The 21,104-nt window shown below is 59.1% G+C and overlaps 1 protein-coding gene across 6 annotated transcripts; it reads left to right on the top strand.

The window, feature by feature from the left end:
• The first annotated feature begins 698 nt into the window (after positions 1-698).
• Positions 699-19,794, top strand: C1qtnf1 (C1q and TNF related 1). 6 transcript variants are annotated; one of them, XM_076870876.2, is made up of 5 exons: positions 699-862; positions 1,821-2,073; positions 14,391-14,567; positions 16,700-16,839; positions 17,564-19,794. In XM_076870876.2, the coding sequence occupies exons 3-5, from the start codon at positions 14,404-14,406 to the stop codon at positions 18,112-18,114; spliced, it is 855 nt and encodes a 284-aa protein (XP_076726991.1). In that variant the 5' UTR covers positions 699-862; positions 1,821-2,073; positions 14,391-14,403; the 3' UTR covers positions 18,115-19,794. The 6 variants fall into 6 exon arrangements, with proteins under 6 accessions (XP_076726991.1, XP_076726989.1, XP_076726992.1 ...); XM_076870874.2 differs by having other exon boundaries at positions 1,795-2,073; XM_076870877.2 differs by lacking the exon at positions 1,821-2,073.
• Positions 19,795-21,104: the final 1,310 nt, after the last annotated feature.

Genomic DNA, 21,104 nt, shown 5'->3' with positions numbered 1-21,104 from the left:
GGCAACAAGGAGCTCTCCCATTGCACGCAGGGAGTTCCCAGCCCACCAGAGACCCAGGGGGCTCTCAGTCTGGGCAGCGGTCTCCTGGGGCTGCATAAGATGCTGCCTGCTTGCCTCCTCTGCTTTGCTTGCTGCTTTCCAGAGTATCACGACCGCACAGGCTATTTGGGGACAGTAAATGGGGGAGGTCAGTCTACGTGCCTGGATGGGAAACTTCCTCATGTTACTTACAGGAATGAAGATGAGCTTATCTCTGCATTTTCCTGGATTGATAAGCAATGGAGGATGTAGGTTTTGCCAAGCCTCAGACATGTATGCCAAAGAACATGAGCTGTCCCCGGTCTGCCAGGGCAGTGGAGGCCATGTCTCTAATGGAGGCGGGTTACTTGATCTCACCAAGCTCCTCCATTGCTCTCTGGGCTCCAGGGGCTAGGCAGCATTTCTCCTTCACTTCTCCTCCTCATAGGGGATTGGCTCTGGAGGTGGGGGTCTCTGGAGTGGCAACCCCATCCTCACAAGCTGCCACCCCCATCCCAAGCCCTCCTGCTTCTATTGCATCTCCACCCATTCTCAGCTCTGCCCAGATGTTGGCCTGGGCCCAGCCCCGGGGCAAGAGCATGTGCCTGGTGGCATCCTGCTCACACACTCCTCCTCCTCCTCCTCCTCCTCCTCCCTTTCTGTTCTCGAAGCCTTTCCAGATGTCAGTGTGGCCCAGGGAGGAAATTCCAAGGCCAGGAATAGTGAAGCGCAGCCTTTCTGTTTTGCTCCTAACATCCCGAACCAGCATCCTTCTTTCTACATCTCCTGTCCAGATGTAGCCAGAGAGGAGAGATGCCATCGCTGGAGTGACAGCAGAGCGGAGGTACAGCACCCAGGCCAGGAGCAGAGGGGAGGGACCCAGAGGAGAACCGGGGGAGAAGCAGAAAAGAAGAAGGCACACTGTTATCACTGCCAGGGCAGCTTCACTCCTCTGGCCAGACCCTTCCTCTTCTCGAGCCGTGGTAGGGTTCCAGAACAAGCCTGGGTGACTCAGAGCTGGGGCTGGGGAATGGAGGGACAGCACTGGAGAAGCCTGTGCTGCGGTCTGCCTGGGGACTTGTTCAGGAAGAGCATTTACATAAGAATAAGAAAATGTCTGTTTTCCACCTCCAGGAATGAGAGACCTGGAAGAGACCAAGCAGACCCCTGTCCCCTCTGGCCCCACCACTGAACCCACGGGAGGGGCTCCCTGGGGATTCTAAGCATTCTGAGCAGGGATTGCCCCTCACCTCTGAGCATGGAAACCAATAAACCATCACCTTCCAAACATGCACACGTGTGCACATGCATGCCCAGACCCCGAGAGCTGTTAGAGAGGGTTTGTAGATTCTCCCAAACCTGGTCCTGGTCCTCAGACCCCCATCTGTGGTGTGTCTTAACTCTGCCACAGTTTGGACATGGGGCGGGATATAGCGGGTGCCTGAGCCCATCCCCCTGCCACTAAGTAACTTGGGTTCTCAGCCCTGCTGGGTGCCCCTGCCCTGTGCAGGGCATCCTCGTCCTGGATTCCCAGATACCTCTGCATCTGGACAGGCCCCAGGTGCACAGAAGAGGCCACCTGCACCCCAGCTGGGCTGGCTGCCCTGCGTGGCCAGGAGGAGGGAGCCGGCAGGGCACACACACAGTTAATCCTCGGCGGCTGCTGTTTGGCTAAAATGCGCTGGGAGCGATCTAGGCTCCTCTGCAGCTCACATCTGGCTGGGTTTGCTCTTTACGTGTTTGTCCTGCTTTCTTCCTCTCTTCTTTACTTTCGAGAAACCACGTTTCCGCTTCTGCCCAAGGAGTCCTTGGAGCCTGCGGAGAAGATAAAGGTGCTGGGTCAGGGCTGCTGCTGCTCCAACCTGCCCCCTCCCGTTCTGAGCCTCCTTCCCAGGGGACTTCTTTCCCTGTCTCCTTCGACAAGTCTGTGCTTCCCGAGATCGGGCTCTGAGGAGGCTTTGCCGCTGGGAGATGCTTTAAGAGGCGGTGCCGTGAGAACCCCAGAGAGGCGGCGGGAAGACGCAGCTGGTGCAGCCCTGCTCGGTTCCGAGGGAGGTAGGTGGCCTGGGGCAGGCAGGTCAGAGTGCGGAGGGACTCAGTACCGCCCGCTCCTGTCTTCCTGGCTTCAGCCTGTTTGCTGGAGCAGGACTGGGCAGGACAGGGCAGAGCCTTGCCAGGGGGACCATGGGTGAGGTGGAGGGGCAGGGTGGGCAGCTGTGGCCAAGGGGCAGAGAGCAGAAGTTCTGGGAAGCACTCTGCCTGCTCTTGCTAACTCCCCGGCACAGGCCGGTTGGTTCTGCAGAGAGCCCTGGGGCCAGCGCCCTCTGACGGGGAGGAGGCGGGCTCTTTTGCAGACAGAAGCTGTTGGGAGCAACAGTACCTTCTCCCATGTTCTGTGGGGTGTTTATCTTGCTTCACTCTTCGCTTGGTGCTTTTCTGAGAGTGTGGGAGAAAAAAGAATGGTACCCGTGCCCACCTCTGCACCTGGCAGAGATCCCCCAATGTCACCTGGACCACCTGTGATCCAGGTCTCTCCCATGCTCCCTGTGGCCCACTTGGGCCCTGCACAGGACAGGAAATGTGGACTTTGGCCCCCTCATCTCACAACCTTGGTGTTCCTGGAGGGTATCCAGCTTGGGCAGGAAAAAACAATGTCACATCCCTGGGGATCCTCCTTGGAAGGATCCACTGAGAGTGGCCCTGCTCTGGGACTGCAGTTGCTGAGCCACTGTGGTGTCTCTGGTTGGTGCATGTCCACCCACCAGCCACCCCCCAACTCTCCAGGGCACCTCCACAGGTACGGGTGTGGTCTCTATTCTGCCAATCCCCGGCTGCCCTGGCTGCTTCCAGTCCTGGAGAGCCAGGAGCCTCTGTGTGCTCCCAGCACGCCTGGCAGTCCTTTCCCATCCTGGCTTGGAAGGGTGGAGGGAGCTGCCTCTCTGCCATGGATCTCGCCTCTTCCATCTCACCTAGTGTCTAGGGACGGAGGCCACGGGGCAGGCTTTCCTGAACTTTGAAAATGAGACCTGTCTTAAGAAATGACTTCCTGGACCCCAGGAGCGTGATGTCCTTAAAGACTGCTTGGCCTCTGCTTTTTATAGTGTAGAAAGCACACACGTGCGCCCGGCCGTGCAGCCCACACGCACTGTCACAGATACATGTGCTTGTCTGCTCCACAAGGCCTGCCCAGGGTCCCTGCTAACCAGAGAGGAGCGGCAACAGGAGCAGGTGGGCAGAGGCTGAGGACAGGGGCAGCTGCCCCCGTCTCCCTCTTAGACCTGTAGAGCCAGAGAGGACTTAGAGATGACCCAGCAACCCGGTAAGAACAATGGCAGCCGCCAATTTGTTGGTTCTTCAACTCTATCAAGGGACTCCCCTGTGAAAAGCTCAGAGGGGCTTGTGGCTTGCCCAAGCCAGTGGACAGAGGACCTCAGACCCTGTCCTAGGTCCTCATGCCCTGAGACTGTGTTCAGTACACTCCATGCAGGCTGGGGACACTGAGCACAGCACTGCACAGTGAGGCGGGATCTGAGCTTCTCAAGTGTCCCCTTCTCTCCGCTGACAGAGAAAGCCCAGGGCAGGACGCAGGCAGCAGGGCTGCTTCCCAGGGACCCACTTTCTTCCTTCCTTTCCTTCTCCAACCATCTGGAGTCCCCCATGACCCCAAGGAAGGTGCAGCAGCAGGGGACAGATATGTGGCCAGGGGTCTTGGGTGGGCCCTGTTCAGCCACAGGACACCATTGCCCAACACTAAGGTGCCCCCAAGCAGGAGCCTGGGAAGCCCAGGCTGTTGGAGGGTGCAGGCAGCTGCCTCCCGTCCTGGGATATACCTCCCGGCGGGGGCATCAGGGCAGCCTTCAGTTTTTCTGAACGTGCTCCCTTCTGCAGTTCTCCCGTGCCTCCCCCAGCTGTAATTAGCATGACTCATAAGCCAAATATTCTGGCATTGAACTTCACCCATCAAAACAAAGATGAAAAGAATTTCATAGAAATCTGTGCCACAGGGTGTCCTCACCGGACACCAGCCTCCCTGCGCCCTGTCCTCAGGGGTCGGGCCCTTTTGTGGGTCTCAGTTCCTGAGGCGGGGTGGCGGAGGCCCCAGCGCTTCAGGGAGGGTGTGGGGGACAGCACTGGCCCGAAAGGCAGGAAGAAGGAGACATTCTGTTGCAGTCCCCTGCTGCTGGCTGCCCAAGGCCGACTCTTCCTGACAATCCACCCTCCCTGGAGAGAAAGGGAAGCTGCCTGGGCTCCCTGCCCCAGAGCCCCAGAGACGCCCAAGTTGGGCGGTGGCCCCTGGGGAGCTTCATCCTGGTAGCTTAACTACTGTGTTGTTTTCTCCCGTTTTACGCATGAAATCTGCCTTCTGCTATTGTCAAGTGACACAAGGCGGCTCTGCCGACAGGACTCTGCCACCCCCTGACCCCTTATGTGGTGTGGGAGATGGCCTGCCCGCCTCGGAGAGCAGTCTGCCAGAGGACCCAAAGCTCCACATGGGTTTCCTCTGCACTGGGGCTGCCCAGCGAGCCAGCCTCTCCAGCCCTGAACCTCAGCCCTGGCCCTGTCCATGTCCTGGAGGTGCCGGTGCTGAGCTTAACACAGACACGGAGACCTGCCAAACCAGGCCCGCCCCTTCCTCCTCCGCCTGCCCCAGTGCAGGGTTCTGCAGAGCTCACCCTGGGGGAGGGGCAGTGCTGGGGGCAGCGTGGGCCTCTGAGCCTTTGGGAGGACTCTTGGTCTCTGGATCCTAGTCAAGTTGCAACTGTGCCATTTTGGTGCTTGAGTGTGTGTGTGTGTGGGGGGGTATGGGTACATTGGCATCCCCTCAATCCACCCCTCCTTGCCTGTGATCAATTTCCAAACCAGGTATAGATAGGGGCACCTGAGGCCCCCTCACCATCCACTGGGGGTAGGGGGCATCCCTGCCTGTCTCTGAGTCTCCTGCAGATCAGCAAGCCCCTTCTTGGGCACCGCCTGGCCCAGGACGGTTGTCTGGATGTCCACAGGCTGGCCTGGCCTCAGTGTCTGACCATCTTCCTGGCTCCTGTAGAAATTTTCCTTGAAATGAGACAGCAGACAGGGAGGCAGGAGCCCATGCAAGGCCAAGAAGAGAGGCAGCCAGGCGAGACAGGGATAGGGAAGCCAAGTCCTTGGTGCCCAGGGACGGGTCAGACATACTCCTGGCTGCTGCTAGAGCCACACATGCTGGACAGCCCACACTCTGGGGCTGCTCCCTGCCACCCTTGGGACGTCTGATTACCAGCTACTCTCTACCCTTGGGACGGGGGAAAGAGGGGAACTCTCCTGGTGGTGGTGAAGAGGGGGTTAGGCAGGTGTAGGCTAGAAGCTAGGCTGGGCCCCATGACTCTGCCCTGCAAGCTTCTGGGATAGGCCCTCAAAACTGGGGACCAGGCTGGGGATACAGCTCACTGGGTAGAGTTTTGCACCATGTGTGCTGGGTTCTGGTGAGATATGGGGACAGGGATCTGGATGGTTCAGGTGGCCATGGGGCTCCTGGACGGGTTCAGGGTGGCATTCATCCCCCTCCCAGGGCCCCCTGAAGTTCTGTCTAGCAGGCAAGGTGGTGGGCCTGTAAGTCCTGTGCGCTGACTGGCTGAACGTACTGGATTGAGGCAACCCTGGGAATGGAGGCTGCTGAGCCAGGTGGGGCTGCAGGGAGGCAGGGAGGCTTGAGCCTGATGTCTACCCTCCCTTTCCCCACTCTCCTTTCTGTTCCATCCTGCGTGTTCCTCCCAAAGGCACCTCCAGTGGTGCCCACTCATATCCGACCCTGGGCAGCCTCCCAAGGAAAGGGCAGGCCAAGCATGCGTGCAGCCCCCTCCTCTGGCCAGCATGGCCTCTTCTCCCACTCCCTCCTGAGGTGGTACTCAGCCTCCCTCCTTTGCAGGGGGCACTCAGGTCTGTTTCTGCTCATCAGGGCGCTGGAGGTGGGAGGTGGCCATCTGCATCCCGCCTTGTGTGTCCTGGCCTTCCCTCTTCCCTCGGAGCTTACCAACCTGCTGGTCTCCCTCCTCCCTGCCAGAGCAAGACCCCGAGCAGGCACCGCAGGAGGCCCAGCGGTGGGCACCTCATATGGAAGCTGTGGGAGGGGGCTGGCTGCTCGGTGCCGAACCCAAAGGATTTGGACTCCAGCGGGGGAGGGGGCGCAGGTTAAGATGCCAGCAGCCTGGCACTTGGAGATCTCAGCACGCTGCGGGGAAGACGCCTCAGAGGGTGCCTGGCATGCAGCAGAGGCACGCTGCATAAGTCCCTATTGAATGCCGGGATGTAGGCTTAGCTGGTGGCATTCCCTTAGAGCCAAAGGTGGCTGCTGCTGACAGGTCTATGACGGCAGCTAATCCAGCGCACACCCCAAACCTGAGCCCCGTGTGCCGGAGCAGCTGCTACCCAGGGAAGGCTGTATCTTCGTATTCCAGTCCACAGCTGAGACTTCAGTGTCAGCCAGTTCATCCTCCACACAGCTCTGCCTGAGCCATAGATTCTGCCCGGCATCGCCAGCCGCACCCCCATTATCTACTTTTCCATGCATAGTCAAGTTCCCTGGAATAAGCAAAATGCTCCCTTAGTCTCCAGGGTGGGGCTTATTTGTCATTTTTCCTAAGTGGAAAATAGTGTGTATTTACTGTGAAAAAACATGAGACTGTTTTAGGGGGAACAAAAACAAAGCACAAATAAAAGAAAGCACAAATAAGACAATGTGAGAAAGCCATGTTCTCATCATGCCTGGACAGTTGCCATCAGCGGCCAGGTGGTGGCCTTTGCATGCTGCAGTTGTGTGTCCACTTGTATGTGTGTCCACGTGCGCTTTCAGCCTGCACTTTCCCTCAGAACGTCTTTCCATGGCAGTAAGTGTTCATGGTTTGCAGCGGTCACTAATTGTAGGCAGCTTCCGGGTCTCCTGGTCCATCACCTCCCAACTTCTCCCCACTGCTGAGGTCACCTCCAGCACCTGGGCGTTGTGTTTTGTCTTTGGTCTTTTCCTGGATGGTCTTTTCCTATGGTCTTGCTGGACGCTCATGTGGCTTGTAGCCTTGGCTAAGGAGGCAGCGGGGTTTGCTGGTCTTTGGGAGGCGGAGGTGCTCTGGGTGCAGATGGAGGAATAGCTAGCGAGGATAGCTCCCAGGCTGCAGGGCGGTCAGCATTCCGGAGACACGTCATAGTGTCCCCTGGCTCCCTCCCTCCCCACTCTGTGTCGGACAGGTTTGAGCAGCTCCAGTCTGTAACCAGTCCTGTTTGGATGGTGGCTTTGCTACTTGGGATTGACTGAAGGGTGAGGGAGGGGTTCATGCCACACTGGATGTGAGACGCTGGCTGCTGGAGGAGCTGGGAAAAGTCCAGAGGAACAGATGAGCCCCCAGTGATCACAGACCTCTGTGTAGTAGACGCTGGGGGAGGGGCGGGCCACAGCAGGGGAAGGGGCCTGGAATACTTGCTGCAGGAGACAGCATCAGGCCAGCTCTGAAGATGCACGGATGGAGAGGTGGCAGGACAAGGGGCATCCTGAAGTGTGACTTGTGTTAGGGACTGAGGGAGGCAGCATGTGGCTGGAGTGAAGGAATCGTATGCGTGGATGACAGGTGGAGGCTGGTTGACAGGCGGAGGCCAGATGACAGGTAAGAGGCTGGGTGACAGGCAGGGGAGGCAGGAGCCTAGTGGGGATGGAGGGTTGAACCCCTTTCTTTGTCTCTGGATGCCCTTGAGCGAAGGGCAGCACTGATTTTCATTTTTAAAAAGTAGCCTCTTAAGGAGTCAGTGTAGGAGCCAGAAGGAAGCAGGGAGGCCCAAGGAGAGCTGGGCACAGTTGGTGGTGTTGGGGAGACCTGGGGGAGCTTGGCGATGGGTTTGATGTGATGGGGGCATGGAAGGTACTCGTGTTAGTGGCTCCCACTTGTGGCCTGGGTACTAGCACCTGTGAACGGTGCTGTCTTTCACAGAGCCGCCAGCCCAGGAGGAGAAGGGAGGGCGGGCGGCAGTGAGGAGGGTGAGTTAATTGGGTGTTCGCGTCTCATGGCTGGGCAGAGAGGGATCCAGCAGACAGCTGGAGACACAGTGCAGGCCAGTCTGTCCAGGGGAGTGTCCAGCCACGTGGAAATGTTCTATCAGCAGTGTTGCCCGCTGTGGTAGCCGCTAGCCACGTGAGTGCTTAGAAAGTGGCCCCTTTATTTTGTTTAGTCTTAACAGATCGGAACAGCCCATGTGCTGGTGTGTTGGAGAACAGGCCTGGCGCCCCTTGGTGTCCTGGGTGGAAGGCATGACGTGGGCCAAGGCAGCAGAGGAGGGTTTGGGGCAAGAGGCCCTGCAGACCTGGAAAGCAACTGTGTGTGGGGAAGACCAAGGATAACCCCAGAGGGGGCAGCGGTGCCTGGGGCGGGAGGTGGGGCAGAAGGTTTAAAGCTCCCACAGCAGGACCGCAGAATAGAGCCAGGGTCACAGGTGATCTTGGCAAGAGTGGCCCAGGCTGGACGGGCAGGAGACAGACCCACGGGTGCTGAGCCAGATCGCATTTCTGACGGAGGAGCCACTCGGTTTGGGCCACGGTCTGTCTCCTGCCAGGCTTCCCCAGGAGGTGCCTGTGAGGTGTCCTGGTGCCCCAGCCAAGGCAGCCAGACAGGCGCGGTTTGTGCCGCCGGTAAAGGGTGGACTGCGGTGGGGCTCAGGCCACAGAATTCGCAGGTTCTTCCCTCCTCGGGAGCCACTGGTGGCAAGGGTGGCGCTGTGCTGGTGCTGGGGTGGTGGCTCCAGCCAGGCCACCTGCAGAGCAAGCTCCCAACTGAGCCACTGGGGCCTTTCCCCTCTCGCGGTTCTCAAAGCAGGATGAGCCCTGCCCCAGTTGTCCCGGCTGGGAGGGGACCTGAGGTCAGCAGCTCTGCTCAAGGCAGTCTTTGTTCCCACTGGGTTGCGGCAGCAGCTCTGCGGCTGGGCTGGCCAGGTGCCCCCAGGGCCCAGGCCCAGCAGCCCACGGGGCGGTCGTATCTGCACAGCCTGGCAGAAACTTAGAGTCCGGCTCTCTGCTCCAGGTGAGTTTTCTTGGCCAAGATGCATTGCCCTGGAGAGGAGGGAGATGCTTTAGGATGGGCACGTTCTTGGTCTCTCCTCTCCTCACTGTTAAGTCCCAAACGAAGCCTCACTTCCATCCAAAGGGAACCTTTGTTAGGAACTAGCAAGTAGCCCTGGAAGAACCACCTCTTCACTCCTGGACTCAGGCTGTGGAGGCAACCCCATAAACCCCCAGACTTTCAAACAACCGAGACAGGGAGCAGTTCTCAGAGAGGGAAAGAGGGCAATTCCAAGAGGAGCTGGGCCCTCAGGGTTCCCCCAGTGAGGCCTGCCGCCTCCCCTGTGTGGTTAGAAGGGAGAGATTCCCAGGCCAGCTGGGGCTGCCGGTCACACAGGGACATTAGGTGGTAAAGGGGCTTCTGTCTACTTGTCAACTGGAGGTCACTCAGCCTCCTCCTGCCCATGGCAGGTTTTGGAGTCTGAGAAATGGACAGTTAATGTGACAAAGGACTTCTGGGGGAAGGAAAGGACCAAGAGCAGATGTCACATATTGGGAAACCCTGATGGTCCCTGGGGTGGGAGGAACACCCCGATATGGCACTTTCTCTTTCCTGGCCCCCATGTCTGAATCCCACTGCAGGGACTGGAGGGTGCCAAGCTTCTCCCCGGGAGGCTGTGCCAGGCGTCAGCAGGCCTCGGTGTCAGGAGGATGTGGAGGAGGCAAAGGCGGTGGGGCAGGTGGGTGAGGAGTGGTGCGGGGACCACGTTCCCGTTGACCCGAGGCTGACTACCGCATTCTTGACCTAGAACCCATGCAGTGTAGGTTAAAATCCTTTACCCAGAAGGTGCACGGAAAACTTTAGGGTGGGGTCCAGGCCCTGGAAAAGCCAGAGACGATTGCCTCGGCTGGGCCAAGGTCTGGGAGACAGCCAGACGCCCCGGAGAGTACCTGAGGCAGGCGGATGGAGAGAGGAGAGCAGAGCTGCAGGCGCTCCCACGGAGGCCTGGGAGCTTACCGGGTGCACGCGAGTAAGGTGTTCAGTGACCCCTCAATCTCTGGCCTGTGCTCTGTTCCTAGCTCCTCCTCCCTCCCCCACGACTTCATTTCAGTCTAAAACAGACCTATCTGATAGAACCTGATCAAGTGGCCAGAGTGTTCTCTTCTGCACTTTCCAATATGGTGGCCACTAGCCACAGGTGGCTGTCCAGAGCCCAGAATGGGGCTGGTGTGGCTAGGGAGCGGAACCTTGAGTTATTTTGTGTCTGTGTGCTGGGGATGGAACCCAGGGCCTCACACATGCTAAGTAAGTGCTGTACCACTGAGCTGTGTCCCCAGCCCTAACTTTTGTTTTGTCTTAATTTAGATAGCTACACAAGGCTAACGACCACCCCGCCGTTTAGCCCAGGTCTGGCTTGTCGCCCGCTCACCGTTTGGCTCTGAGCTGTAGCTGGGTGCTTGTCTGCTTTCCTCTCTGGACTGTAATATTCCTGAAGTCAGGGAACGGACTTGATTTATGGCTGCAGTGCTCCCTCTCCCTCTCGCACCATGCCCTGCAGATCACGGCATCCAGTCCACCAGGCCTGGGTTTGGCTGCCCACCGGGAGGGCGGCTCGGACTTGCCTTCCAAGGCTCCTTTCAATCCAAGGAGATTATAGGCTTTCTGCCTCTTGGAACAGCTGCTTACCAATGAGGATTAAAGAAAGAAACAGTGTTTACAAAAGGGTTTTTTTGATGGCACTGGGCAGGGTGGAGCATCAAGGCAAGATCCAGGCAGGCGGCCTCTGAGCGCCAGGAGTCAACATCAGTACGTGGACGTGGGGCCAAGACCAACAGGGACCAGTTTTAAACAAATACAGGGAAACTTGAACCTGTGGATGGTGTTGCCTCCTTAAAGGGTCCATCACGGGTCTGGAAGGGTCAACGCATCAGACCTCCTCCCGGTCCTGTGAGTGGCTCCATGTCTCCCTCCCTCCTCCTTCCTCCTGTAAGGGGGCTCCTGCTTGTCGGGGAGGTGAATAGGGTGTATGGAGTGGGAGGCTGGGAGATGTGGTGGACAAACGGGAGCGGAGGTACATGGAACTGGCTCTGATCCACTGGCTCCTGGACAGTGAAGAGCTTGAGGTCTCCAGTGGCTCTGACCACAGCTCAGCCTGGAGACAGGGCTGTGTGGGTCCCCACTCAGTCCAGACGCCATGGGGCCACCACCCTGGACTTGCCTTCTCCGCGTAGCCTCTCGGGGGGCCAAGCAGGGAGCCTTCCTTGGGCTGGGAATCTCTAGCAGTGATCCCGGAGCCAAGTGTGGCTTGATGTTGGGCAATCATGTTTCTGCCCTAAAGTGACTAAGATGATGGTGATGTCGTGACCCTGACTTTGCTGTGGGATTCGGTGAAATGGTTGAGATCTTGTGGAAGAGGGAGAGGGTTCAATCTGGGTGTGCATTGACTCTAAAGAGGAGGTCAGCAAAGACAGCCCTACAGCAGCCTCCCTGCCCTCAGCCATCAGCCCGGGCCTCTGCCTGCCTTCAGGGCTGTCACCTGTCCCAGGCCACCAATGCCATTATCCCTAACCCAGCCATATCTTGGGCCCCATCTCTTCTGGCCCAGGTGTAGAAAACACCCTTTTGAGGCTAGAAGGAGACGTACCAACAGTCACAGGGGTGCTTCCCCCCGGGGCTTGGCACTGGTACTCAGCTGGGGGCAATTTTGCCCCCCAGGAGACAGACATAGGGCAATGGCTGGAATTTCTGATTGTCACAGCCACCAAGAGGACTGACAGCCTGGAGTGAGTCGCCTGGGGCGCTGCCAACATCCCAGGAGACACAGAGGACTCCTAGGGACAGGGAACTGTCCAGCTCACAGTGCCCAGGCTGAGGGTGAGCCAAGGGGGCCATGCACCTCCGGTTGTTACTCTAGAACTTTTCCGAAATGCAGACATATTATTTTGGATTCAGAAAATAAAAGAGTTTAAAGAAAGGAAAACTTCCTTTTAACTGATGCAAGCTTACCACTTAAGAAAATAAAAAAAAAAAAAAGAGTGAAGACTTGAGGGACCAGGGAAAAACAGGAAACACAGAAATAGAGAAATAAACAGATTTAGAGAACTCAATTTGACCAATGTTTGTGGAGCACCAGTGAAGTCCAGGGCGCTGCAGGGTGCTTGGCTGGTTGAGGGGACAAGGGGACATCCCAGGCCAGGAGGGGGACACATTGGCCTGCTGGGCAGGATCTCACAGGCCAGGTAAAGCTCTCTGCAGTCCAAGACAATGTGAAGGACAAATGAGGAAGGGTGGGGGCTTTCCCAGGAGGGGTCTGGGGAGGCTTCAGGAGGAACATGAGGCGCTCAGGGTGGGGGCTGGCAGGGCAGGGGACTTGGGGTCACCCGCGGTTGGCAGTCCGAGTTGCAGTGCAGACAGCTGACTTCCCCAGGTCTGTTTGCTCACCTACGACTGTGGGGTGACAACGCGTGAGCATTGTCTCCTTAGAGGGTGCTGTGGGTGCACACAAGGTCTGGGTGGGGTCGAGATGATCCACGAGGAAGCCTTCTCAGACCAACCTGTAGGGCCTGAGGCATCAATTAAATCATCATGGACTCTCAGCACAGCGCTGGTGAGCAGGAGAGAGGAAGACAAGGGCACTCTGGTCAAGGAAGAAGAGCGCCCACGGTGGACAGTGGCGGGAGGTCAGGGAACTCAGACCGGCCGCTCCTCGAGGCGTATGGAAAATGCTGAGCCCTCAAGGCCCTGCCCGGGGTTTCATGCAGCAGAAGCTGCACTGGAACAGAGTCCCTAGGTGTGCACGTGGGCGGGTAAGACCACAGGATGAGGTGTCTGCAGTGACCAGTTGGGGCGATGGGGGAGACGTGCATGTTCTGCGTGAGAGCCCAGAGAGACAGTGAGGAGCAGGAGGGGTAGGTGAGAATCCTAGTGCATGTTTAGAGGTTCACATACACACTTTCTTTGGCAAGCGGGGGCGGGTCCAAGCAGCCTGCTGGTCACTGGGGTCTCTGGGCCCTGAGGCTCCCTGGCTGGTTAGTAGGGACTTGGAGGCGGGAGAGCAGCCTGGTTGTTGCAATGGGGCAGCGGGAGGCTGGGGGGAGGCTGGTGTCCTCTCATCTCGCTCCTCTCTGCGGTGACACAGGGGAGCCGGACTCTGGGTCTTTCTGGGCCGGAGCTCCAGCTGCAGTGACCGGCGCCCTCACAGACGTGGCCTGGGCGCCAGCGGGGACAGCTGTTGAAGCACTCTCTTCAGAGCTCCTCAGTGAGCCCACTCTTGGGGCCAAGGAGTCTCGCCCTGGGGCAGGGGTGTGCCCTTCCCAGGCGACAAAGCCGAGCCAAGGGATGTTGGAAAGAAGGTCGCAGCTTCCCAAGAGGAGTCAAAGGCAGCTTTCATCTGGTCTGTGATTACTAACAAAGAGAAACTGTCTCAGATTTTAATTTTCCTTAAACACAAGAGAGGAATGGAAGGTAGGGCGGGGGATCTCGGGCCCGCTGGGCTTGCTTCTTCCTGGGCAGCTGAGAGGGTTGAATTAGGTGCCCTCATGGTCCTGGGAGGCGTCAGACCTCATGTTCGGGTGAACAGAAGAGGGTTAGAGTGGACCACATTCGGGTGCCACAGCGGGAGGTTTCCCGCCCACCAGGAACAGCCAAGCGGGGTGACTCCTGATTCCAGGCACATGGACCCCAGCTCCCTGAGAAGGTGAGGGGTGACGCTGCTGACAGCCAAAGCAGAGAGGCTCTGCCCCTGTGGGCCCCCTTCCCAGAGGACTCTCTCAGTACTGGAGGGGAACGGTCCTGCCCCAAGCCTTTGCCAAAAGCACCATGGCCTTGGATGAGCTGTGACTCCATGTCCCCTGAACTGAATGCTGGAGGACACCCACTGAGCACCCCTGTTGGTCAGGAGGAAGCCTGCAGCCCTCTGCCTACCACATGCCCACGCAAGAGGACCTGGGTGGCTGTTGTTGCATGGTGATCAGAAAAACCTGTTTTGGGATTCCGTCCACTGGCCCAACAGGTGGTAAATTACAACCATCTCCGTGGGCCAGTGGCTGAAGGACTCTGGTTCCTGAGGCTGGGCTGGTACGGACACCACAGTGCACAGTGCTGTTTCAACCCCAGCCCGCTGGGCTGAGGCTCCAGTGGCAGAGCGCCCGTGTGCCTGTGAGTGTCCCCGTGTGTGTGTGTGTGCACATGCGAGTGTGCGTGAGTTAGTATAAGCACATGAGTGTGTGTGTGTGCACCTGCCCAGAGGAGCACAGTGTTCCTGGTGACGTGGGGCTGGGGAGCCTCAGGTTTCTGAGCTCTCCTTTTGTGGAGCACCTTCCTAACCTGGTGCCGTCCCCATGTGTCTCTTCCCACCAGGGTCAGCAGGAAGATGGGCTCCCATGGACAGGGACTTGTGCTGGGATGCTGCCTGCTTCTGGCCTTCACCTGTGGCCTGGTCCTGAGCCACGTGCCACGTGACCAGCGGGAGCAGCAGGAGCAGCAGGAGCAGGAAGAGGCCCAGGAGCTGCTGCCCCCGCTGGACCATGACAAGAGGTGAGGGACTGTGGCCCAGAAGCCATTGCAGGAGGTCCAGCTCTGGCTGAGCAAGCCCGGCCTCTCTGGGATATAGGAAGGGTGAACGCTGAGGCTGAGGAGTGGCTCCTGGGGAGGCCGGACCTGGAAGATAGACAGGCCGTTTGTCTCCAGTGGCTCGGGCTCTGTCTGGAGGCGAGGTCACAGTCCAGCTCTGAAGGGTTTGGAGTTTTGGAGCCGCATCCTTAGATTAAGAGCAAGCCAGGCCTGGCCTGGCCCCTAAGTGGGTCGTGTCCTTCTTGCTTGGCCCTGAGGATGTGTGCTGGAGTCCAGGTACTGCTTGGAGGCAGGAGGCCCCAGCAGAGAGCGAGGGACCAAGAGCAGGTCCTGTGACCCTGACGTCTTGTCCAGTTGCAAGATGGCAGCCGGCTGGCGAGCACCCGCAGGTCAGGCACTGGCTTTCTGCAGGCCGTGAGCGCTTTGCTCTCATGTCTGCGACCCTCAGCAACACACAGACTCCAGGTCACTGCGGAGGGTTTTAGAGAACTCACCAATGCTTAGGATTGCTCCTAGACGGCCTCCCATCGAGCCCGAGGTCCCAGAGGCCTGGGCATGGCGCCATGCTGGCGCTGGGCTTCTTTGTTACCCTGAGTACCCGGGCTGTCTTTACTGGGCAGGATCTGGGGACAAGGAGCCTAGTTCCTTTCTTCTTCCTTTGCTATTTTTTTCATTCAACAAATACTTATTGCCTGCTGCCGTCAGGCCGTCCTCAGGTCTGTGGAAGTCGTGAACCCTGGCCTCCAGGGACTCTAAGGGTGTGGGGAGACAGAGGCCCAGGGTAACAGTGCCACGGGCAGGCCGTGGAGCAGCGGTGTGTCTACAGCACTGGGGAGAGGGCAGAAGGGAAGGGTGAGACTCAGGAAGCCCAAGCAGAGGTGGAATGCGGTCTCAAAGGACACGGGGCCTCCCAGGTGCAGGAGGGAGGAGCTGTCCCGCAGCCTGCAGGGTAGGTACCAACGTGTGACTGGCAGGGGAGACAGGCAGGTGGGGGGCGCTGGGGCCCGGGAGAGGATGGGAAAGGGGCGAACCCGGGTCGCGGAGTCTGTGGGGAAGGGTCTCACCTGAACTTCATCCTATAGGGAGTAGGGCTCGCGGGGAGGTCTGCATAGGACTGGGTTCCAGAAGGCGTGTGGAGGAGGTATCAGGACGATGGCTGGCTGCTGGAGGGACAGTTCCAGGAGACCTGTCCACGTGGTGCTGGTGCAGGAGACCCCAGCCCCAGCCCTGGGCACTGGGGCTGGGGCCGAGTGTGATGGTGCAGCCAGGGGCCGCCTGGGGGGCTGAGGCCTCCACCTTAAGCCCCTGGTGATGTGCTGGAAACAGAATTTGGGAATAAAGAGTTCCAGGGCAGAGGGACACAGTCAGGGGCTTCAGTCTTGGCCATCTCTGGATGGAGTCTTCGGGCCTTTCTGGATTCTGGGTGGGTTCTGAACTGAGGGCCTGTGGACCCACTTCTCACATTATCTGGGGTTCAAGGTGGGAGCAGAGTTAGACAGAAGCTGGCTGTTCAGAGGCACTGTGCTGCCCCAGAGATGGCTCAGCCTGGGCCAACGGAGCGGGAGCCAGAGCACAGTGCAGTGCCAGAGGTGCCACAAGGTGGCAGCATGGAGCCACCACCACTCACCAGCAGCCCAGCAGGTCCTTACCGAGGTCAGGAGGGAAACCGCACCTCGGCTGCTGCTGCCCAGGGTCATCCTAAGCATCAAGGTGAACCCTCTTGCTTACAAATGCAGGCAGATTATCTTCTTCAATCGTAGATATGTGACAAGGACTCCTAGAGTGGGCCTGCGTCACTGGAGGACCGTGTCCTGCAGGTGTGGAGTTCTCTGGTCCAGCCCCGTCTGTGTGTAGCCCTGAAGTTATTGATGTGTCACTGCTGCTCCCATGACCTCTGCCAGCAAGGGGTGGGGCTCTCTCTGGAGTTCAATCCGGGATCCCAGAATCCACCCTGTGCTGCTGGGACCCCCAAGACTTGAACATCCAAGTGAGGGAGGGGCAGGGCAGGTCCAGGCCCCCAGACCCCTGACAGCAGGAGAGAGGCCAGTGCCCAGCCCTGAGTTCATGACTCTCACCCTGATGCTTTGTTCCCACAGGAATGAAGAGAAACATGAAAAATATAGCCCCAGCCAAGGCGGGGAGCCCCCAGCCTCCAGGTGCTTCCGCTGCTGCGACCCTGGGACCCCCGTGTACCAGGCAATCCCCGCGCCCCAGATCAACATCACCATCCTGAAAGGTCAGGGCTGCAGAGACAGGGCATCTCCTGGGGGCTGCCGCGGGCAGAGAGGGAGGAAGACTGTGGGGTCATTAGTCGGGGCTGGGCGGGAGCAGAACGGTCCCTGGGACAGAAGCGGAGGAGGGTTGTCATCGGCAGGGACAGGAAGACATCTTAGTTTTGAGGGTCTGGCTTGTTTCCAAGAGGAGCTGGCAGGACCAAGACCAGGAGAGGGAGCCTCAGGCTGCTGGGGCCCCGGCACCTGCACGGACTGCAGGCTTCCAGACTCTGTTTTGAGGCTTGGTGTCCCCAGCCTGCTTTCTGAAATTCTGTCCACCCTCCTCCCCCATGACCTTGCACCGTGGCTGGGAACACTTGCAACTGGGTTCTGAGCTGAGCCCTGACATCTGCAGTTCATTTGCTCAGAGCGAGCCTGGGCCTGGCCCCGGAGCCTGTTGCTTGTGGACAAACCCATATGTTCCTTTATCCGTGCCAGGGCTTTCCAGAAGGAAAAAAAATATTGCTTCTGGATTAAAATAGAGCAACCCTTGAAATGGTGCCTGTTGGTCTAACTGGTCTGAGAATCGAAGCCCCCCAGATGGGAGGACCAGGCCTCACCGGGTGGGGCAGGAGCGAAGTCCTCGGGTCAGGGTGTGAGGTCCAATCAGGATGGCGCCCCAAGCTGAGGTGCAGGCCCACAGTGGAGTGGCTTCCTTGATACCCCATGTCTTCCTGTCCCTTTCAGGAGAGAAGGGTGACCGAGGTGATCGTGGCCTACAGGGGAAATATGGCAAAACAGGCTCCGTGGGCGCCAGGGGCCACATGGGTCCCAAAGGGCAGAAGGGCTCCGTGGGCGCCCCCGGGGACCGGTGCAAGAACCACTACGCGGCCTTCTCGGTGGGCCGGAAGAAGCCCCTGCACAGCAGCGACTACTACCAGACGGTGGTCTTCGACACGGAGTTTGTGAACCTCTACGGCCACTTCAACATGTTCACGGGCAGGTTCTACTGCTACGTGCCCGGCATCTACTTCTTCAGCCTCAACGTGCACACCTGGAACCAGAAGGAGACCTACCTGCACATCATGCGGAACGCGGAGGAGGTGGTGATCCTGTACGCCCAGGTGAGCGACCGCAGCATCATGCAGAGCCAGAGCCTGATGCTGGAGCTGCAGGAGCAGGACGAGGTGTGGGTGCGCCTCTTCAAGGGCGAGCGCGAGAACGCCATCTTCAGCGACGAGTTCGACACCTACATCACCTTCAGCGGCTACCTGGTCAAGCACGCCTCCGAGCCCTAGTGGCCACCCCGGGGAGACCTCCAGCCTCCTTCCCTCCCGCCCTGCTCCGCGCCCTGCAGGCCCCTGGTCTGACCCCATGGCCTCTCGCCCCAGTCCCTGCTTCCTTGGCTTCTGCTCCCTGGCTTTGGCCCTCAACAAGGCGCCCTTGACGGGTGGGAAGCCAGCACCACGTGGCCGCCTCTGTCGGAGGAGGTCTGCCGCGGATGAGATCACAGGGTGGGGCGCCTGCTGGAACTGGGGGCCTCCAGTTCTCCTCTGCACTCAGCCTTAAGTGACCCGAGGTGCACTGTCCAAGACCACAGCACCCTGCTCCTGTTCCGGGAAGTGACTGAGCAAATGCTTGAGTCGCCAGGGGAGCGCAGCAGGCCCTGGAGGGGAAGGCCAGCTCTGCCATGGCAGCCTTTCCAGCAGGCTGGCTCCCCTTGAGACCCAGGGAGAACGACCTGAGACCCAGGGAGCAGAGCTAACGGAGGAGCAAGGGTGGAGAGCAGGGACTAGGCCGGGGGTCGGGAGGCCACACCTGGCTTCATTCCACTAGGTCACCAATGAACCTTCCTGGGGGACAGCGGGACTGACCTCCATGTCTTGCTAACATTGCTGTAGCCTTGCCCGAGGGCTCAAGGGGACCTCCTGAGCCACAGCGGTGAGGACCAGGGCGGCGCACCTCAGCTCCCCAGAGGGGCAGCCACGCCCTCTTCTGTTGTCTCTGGGCTGGTAGAAGCTGACGGCTTGGGCTCCTGACAGTGGCTGGGGACCTCAGGGACCCCTAGACCTGCAGATGTTGCTGTGAAGCCCAGGTATATCCAGGCACCACTCCCTTCCCCCAGGCCACTCTGCGCCCTGCTGGGATCTCCATCCCCTGCGCTGACACTGCTTCCTGTCCCTGCTCCCAGATGGATCAGCTGTGGGAAGTACCAGGCCTTTGGTTTGTCCCCATCAAACCATCTTGTACCACCTCAGAGTCCTGTCTCCTCCCGGGTCCAGGATCCTATCCAGCATCCACTATGAGGCCAGGCTGATGGTCCATCTAGACCTGTCCATACCAAGGCCTCTTTGACCTGCAGCCTGAGGCAACGTGGGAGGGGCGTCCTCTGAGCCCCAGAGCAGGGGAGAGCGGGAAGGGGCTGGAGGGCTGCCCCCACCTGCTTCCGGAGCTCCATTAGGTCAGTCTTGAGACCAGGATAGAAGAGAACCCCTGGACCAACCATGGGGCTCAGACTCACACCCTGGAAGGTGGGAGGTCCCCTGAGGCAGGAGCCCCTGCAGCTCTCTGGGACCACCTGGAGTAGGGCAGCTGCCTCCATGGGTGCTCTGGAAGTCCTTGACGTTGGCCCTGCGTCCTGGCTGCAGGGTTGCATTCTCTGACCTCGGGGAACCCGTCAGTCCTCCCTGCTCACGTCCCATTGACCCCCAGCCCCTGCACTCTCTCTGCCTGCTTTAGCCCTGATTTGCTGACCAGGCCTTCCTCCCACCACGGGTGCTTCTTGGTTGTGAACCATCCTTCTTTCCCCTGGAGCCTGTCTGCTGGTGTCCAGGGTCTGCAAGTGCCTGCTTTGGAAGGACTTGTGCTAGTCAGAGTCCACAAGGTGCATTGCTGAGGGTGTGGCGGGTCAAGGGCCGCCTGGCCTTGCCCCGCAGCTCTCAGACCATCAACCATTAAACTTGGAACCCTGTTTTTCAGCACCCTGCCTCCTGCATTTGCTCGATGCACCAAATCCCCCTCCTATTTTCCCCACCCCAGGTCCACCTCCGGCCTGTTGCAGGACTGGGGTCCTCGGCTTTGCACCTGGGGCCTGCCACACCCCAGATGGCCTTGTTCTTTGCAGGGAGATGTGGTCCCCACAGGTGGGCCCCAGAGCAATCCCCAGAGTGTGGGCAGCTCGGGGGACTTGTGTGAGGTGGCCAGAGGCATGGGCTGCTCTTCCTGACTGGGGCAGTGTCCTAGAAAAAGCAGAAGACAGGGAGGTGTCCCCTGACCATGGCTACAACCTGGACAACCCTACATCTGTCCTGGGGCTGTGGAAACACAAGAGCACAAACTGGGTGGCTGGAGAGAACGGGAATGTGATCCCTCAGTTCCTGAGGCCGGCTGGAAGTCCAAGATCAAGGGGCTGCAGGTCTGCCTCCTTCAGGGGCTCTAGGGGAGGCTCCCTCCTGCCTCTTCGGCTTCTGGTGGCCCCAGGCATCCCTTGGCTGGCAGCATCGGCCCCTTTCCTGAGTCTCCACTCTTCTCCCCTCCACCCTGTGAGACACATCACTGCTGGATTCAGGGCCCACCCGAAATCCCGGATGATCTTCCCTTGACATCTTTAAGTTAATTATATCTACAAAACCTGTTTCCCACGAGGGCACCTTCAAGGTGCCAGAGATTGGGACTTGTGTGTACCTCTATGGGGATGCAGTGCTACGCTCTGCAGCAGCCTACGGGCTCGACACGCCCCTCAACAGCCCCCCATAGCCCTGTGGTACCCGAGCAGTGGAGGACAGAGGCTTCTCCTTCTTCTTTTCATCGCTGGCCAAATGGGTGAGCGGCCAGGCCCTTCCCCAACTGCCAGTGGCCAGTGCAGAGGCTGGAGCCAGCCGGCTGGCAAAAGGCTGGCCTCCCGCCTGTGCTCGGTCCTGCGTGAGGCCACGTGGTCATGCCCAGCCTTGGGCTGTGGCCAGAAGGGAGCAGGCAGACACTGCAATCCTGCTCTCTGTGGGACAAAGGGCAGGCCCCACCTCTACAGAGCCGAGGCCACTTGGCAGAGACGTCCTTTCTGTGAAGCTGGGAGTGGGGGCTGAGTGCCTGGAAGGGATGAGTCAGCTCTGTCCAGGGGCCACTGACCACCTTCACCCTTGCCAGGGACAGTCACGGGCCCATGCACACGTGTTCCACGCTGGCCTGGTTTCCATGGGAAAGGAGGTGGCGTCTGTCCCGAGCCCACCTTAGGCCTCTTCTGGCCCCTCCTCCTTCACCCCACCCCAGTCCTTTACTTATCTGGTGCTTC

This window comes from Callospermophilus lateralis, chromosome 11, assembly GCF_048772815.1.
Source record: "Callospermophilus lateralis isolate mCalLat2 chromosome 11, mCalLat2.hap1, whole genome shotgun sequence".
Classification (NCBI taxonomy): domain Eukaryota; kingdom Metazoa; phylum Chordata; class Mammalia; order Rodentia; family Sciuridae; genus Callospermophilus; species Callospermophilus lateralis.
This window is presented reverse-complemented; position numbering and strand designations above follow the sequence as displayed.

Coding starts and splice junctions, on each gene's coding strand:
- C1qtnf1 (XM_076870873.2), top strand. CDS start 2,769: ATGTCCACCCACCAGCCACCCCCCAACTCTCCAGGGCACCTCCACAG. Junction 14,568..16,699: donor CCGCTGGACCATGACAAGAG/GTGAGGGACTGT, acceptor TTGTTCCCACAG/GAATGAAGAGAAACATGAAA. Junction 16,840..17,563: donor CAACATCACCATCCTGAAAG/GTCAGGGCTGCA, acceptor TGTCCCTTTCAG/GAGAGAAGGGTGACCGAGGT.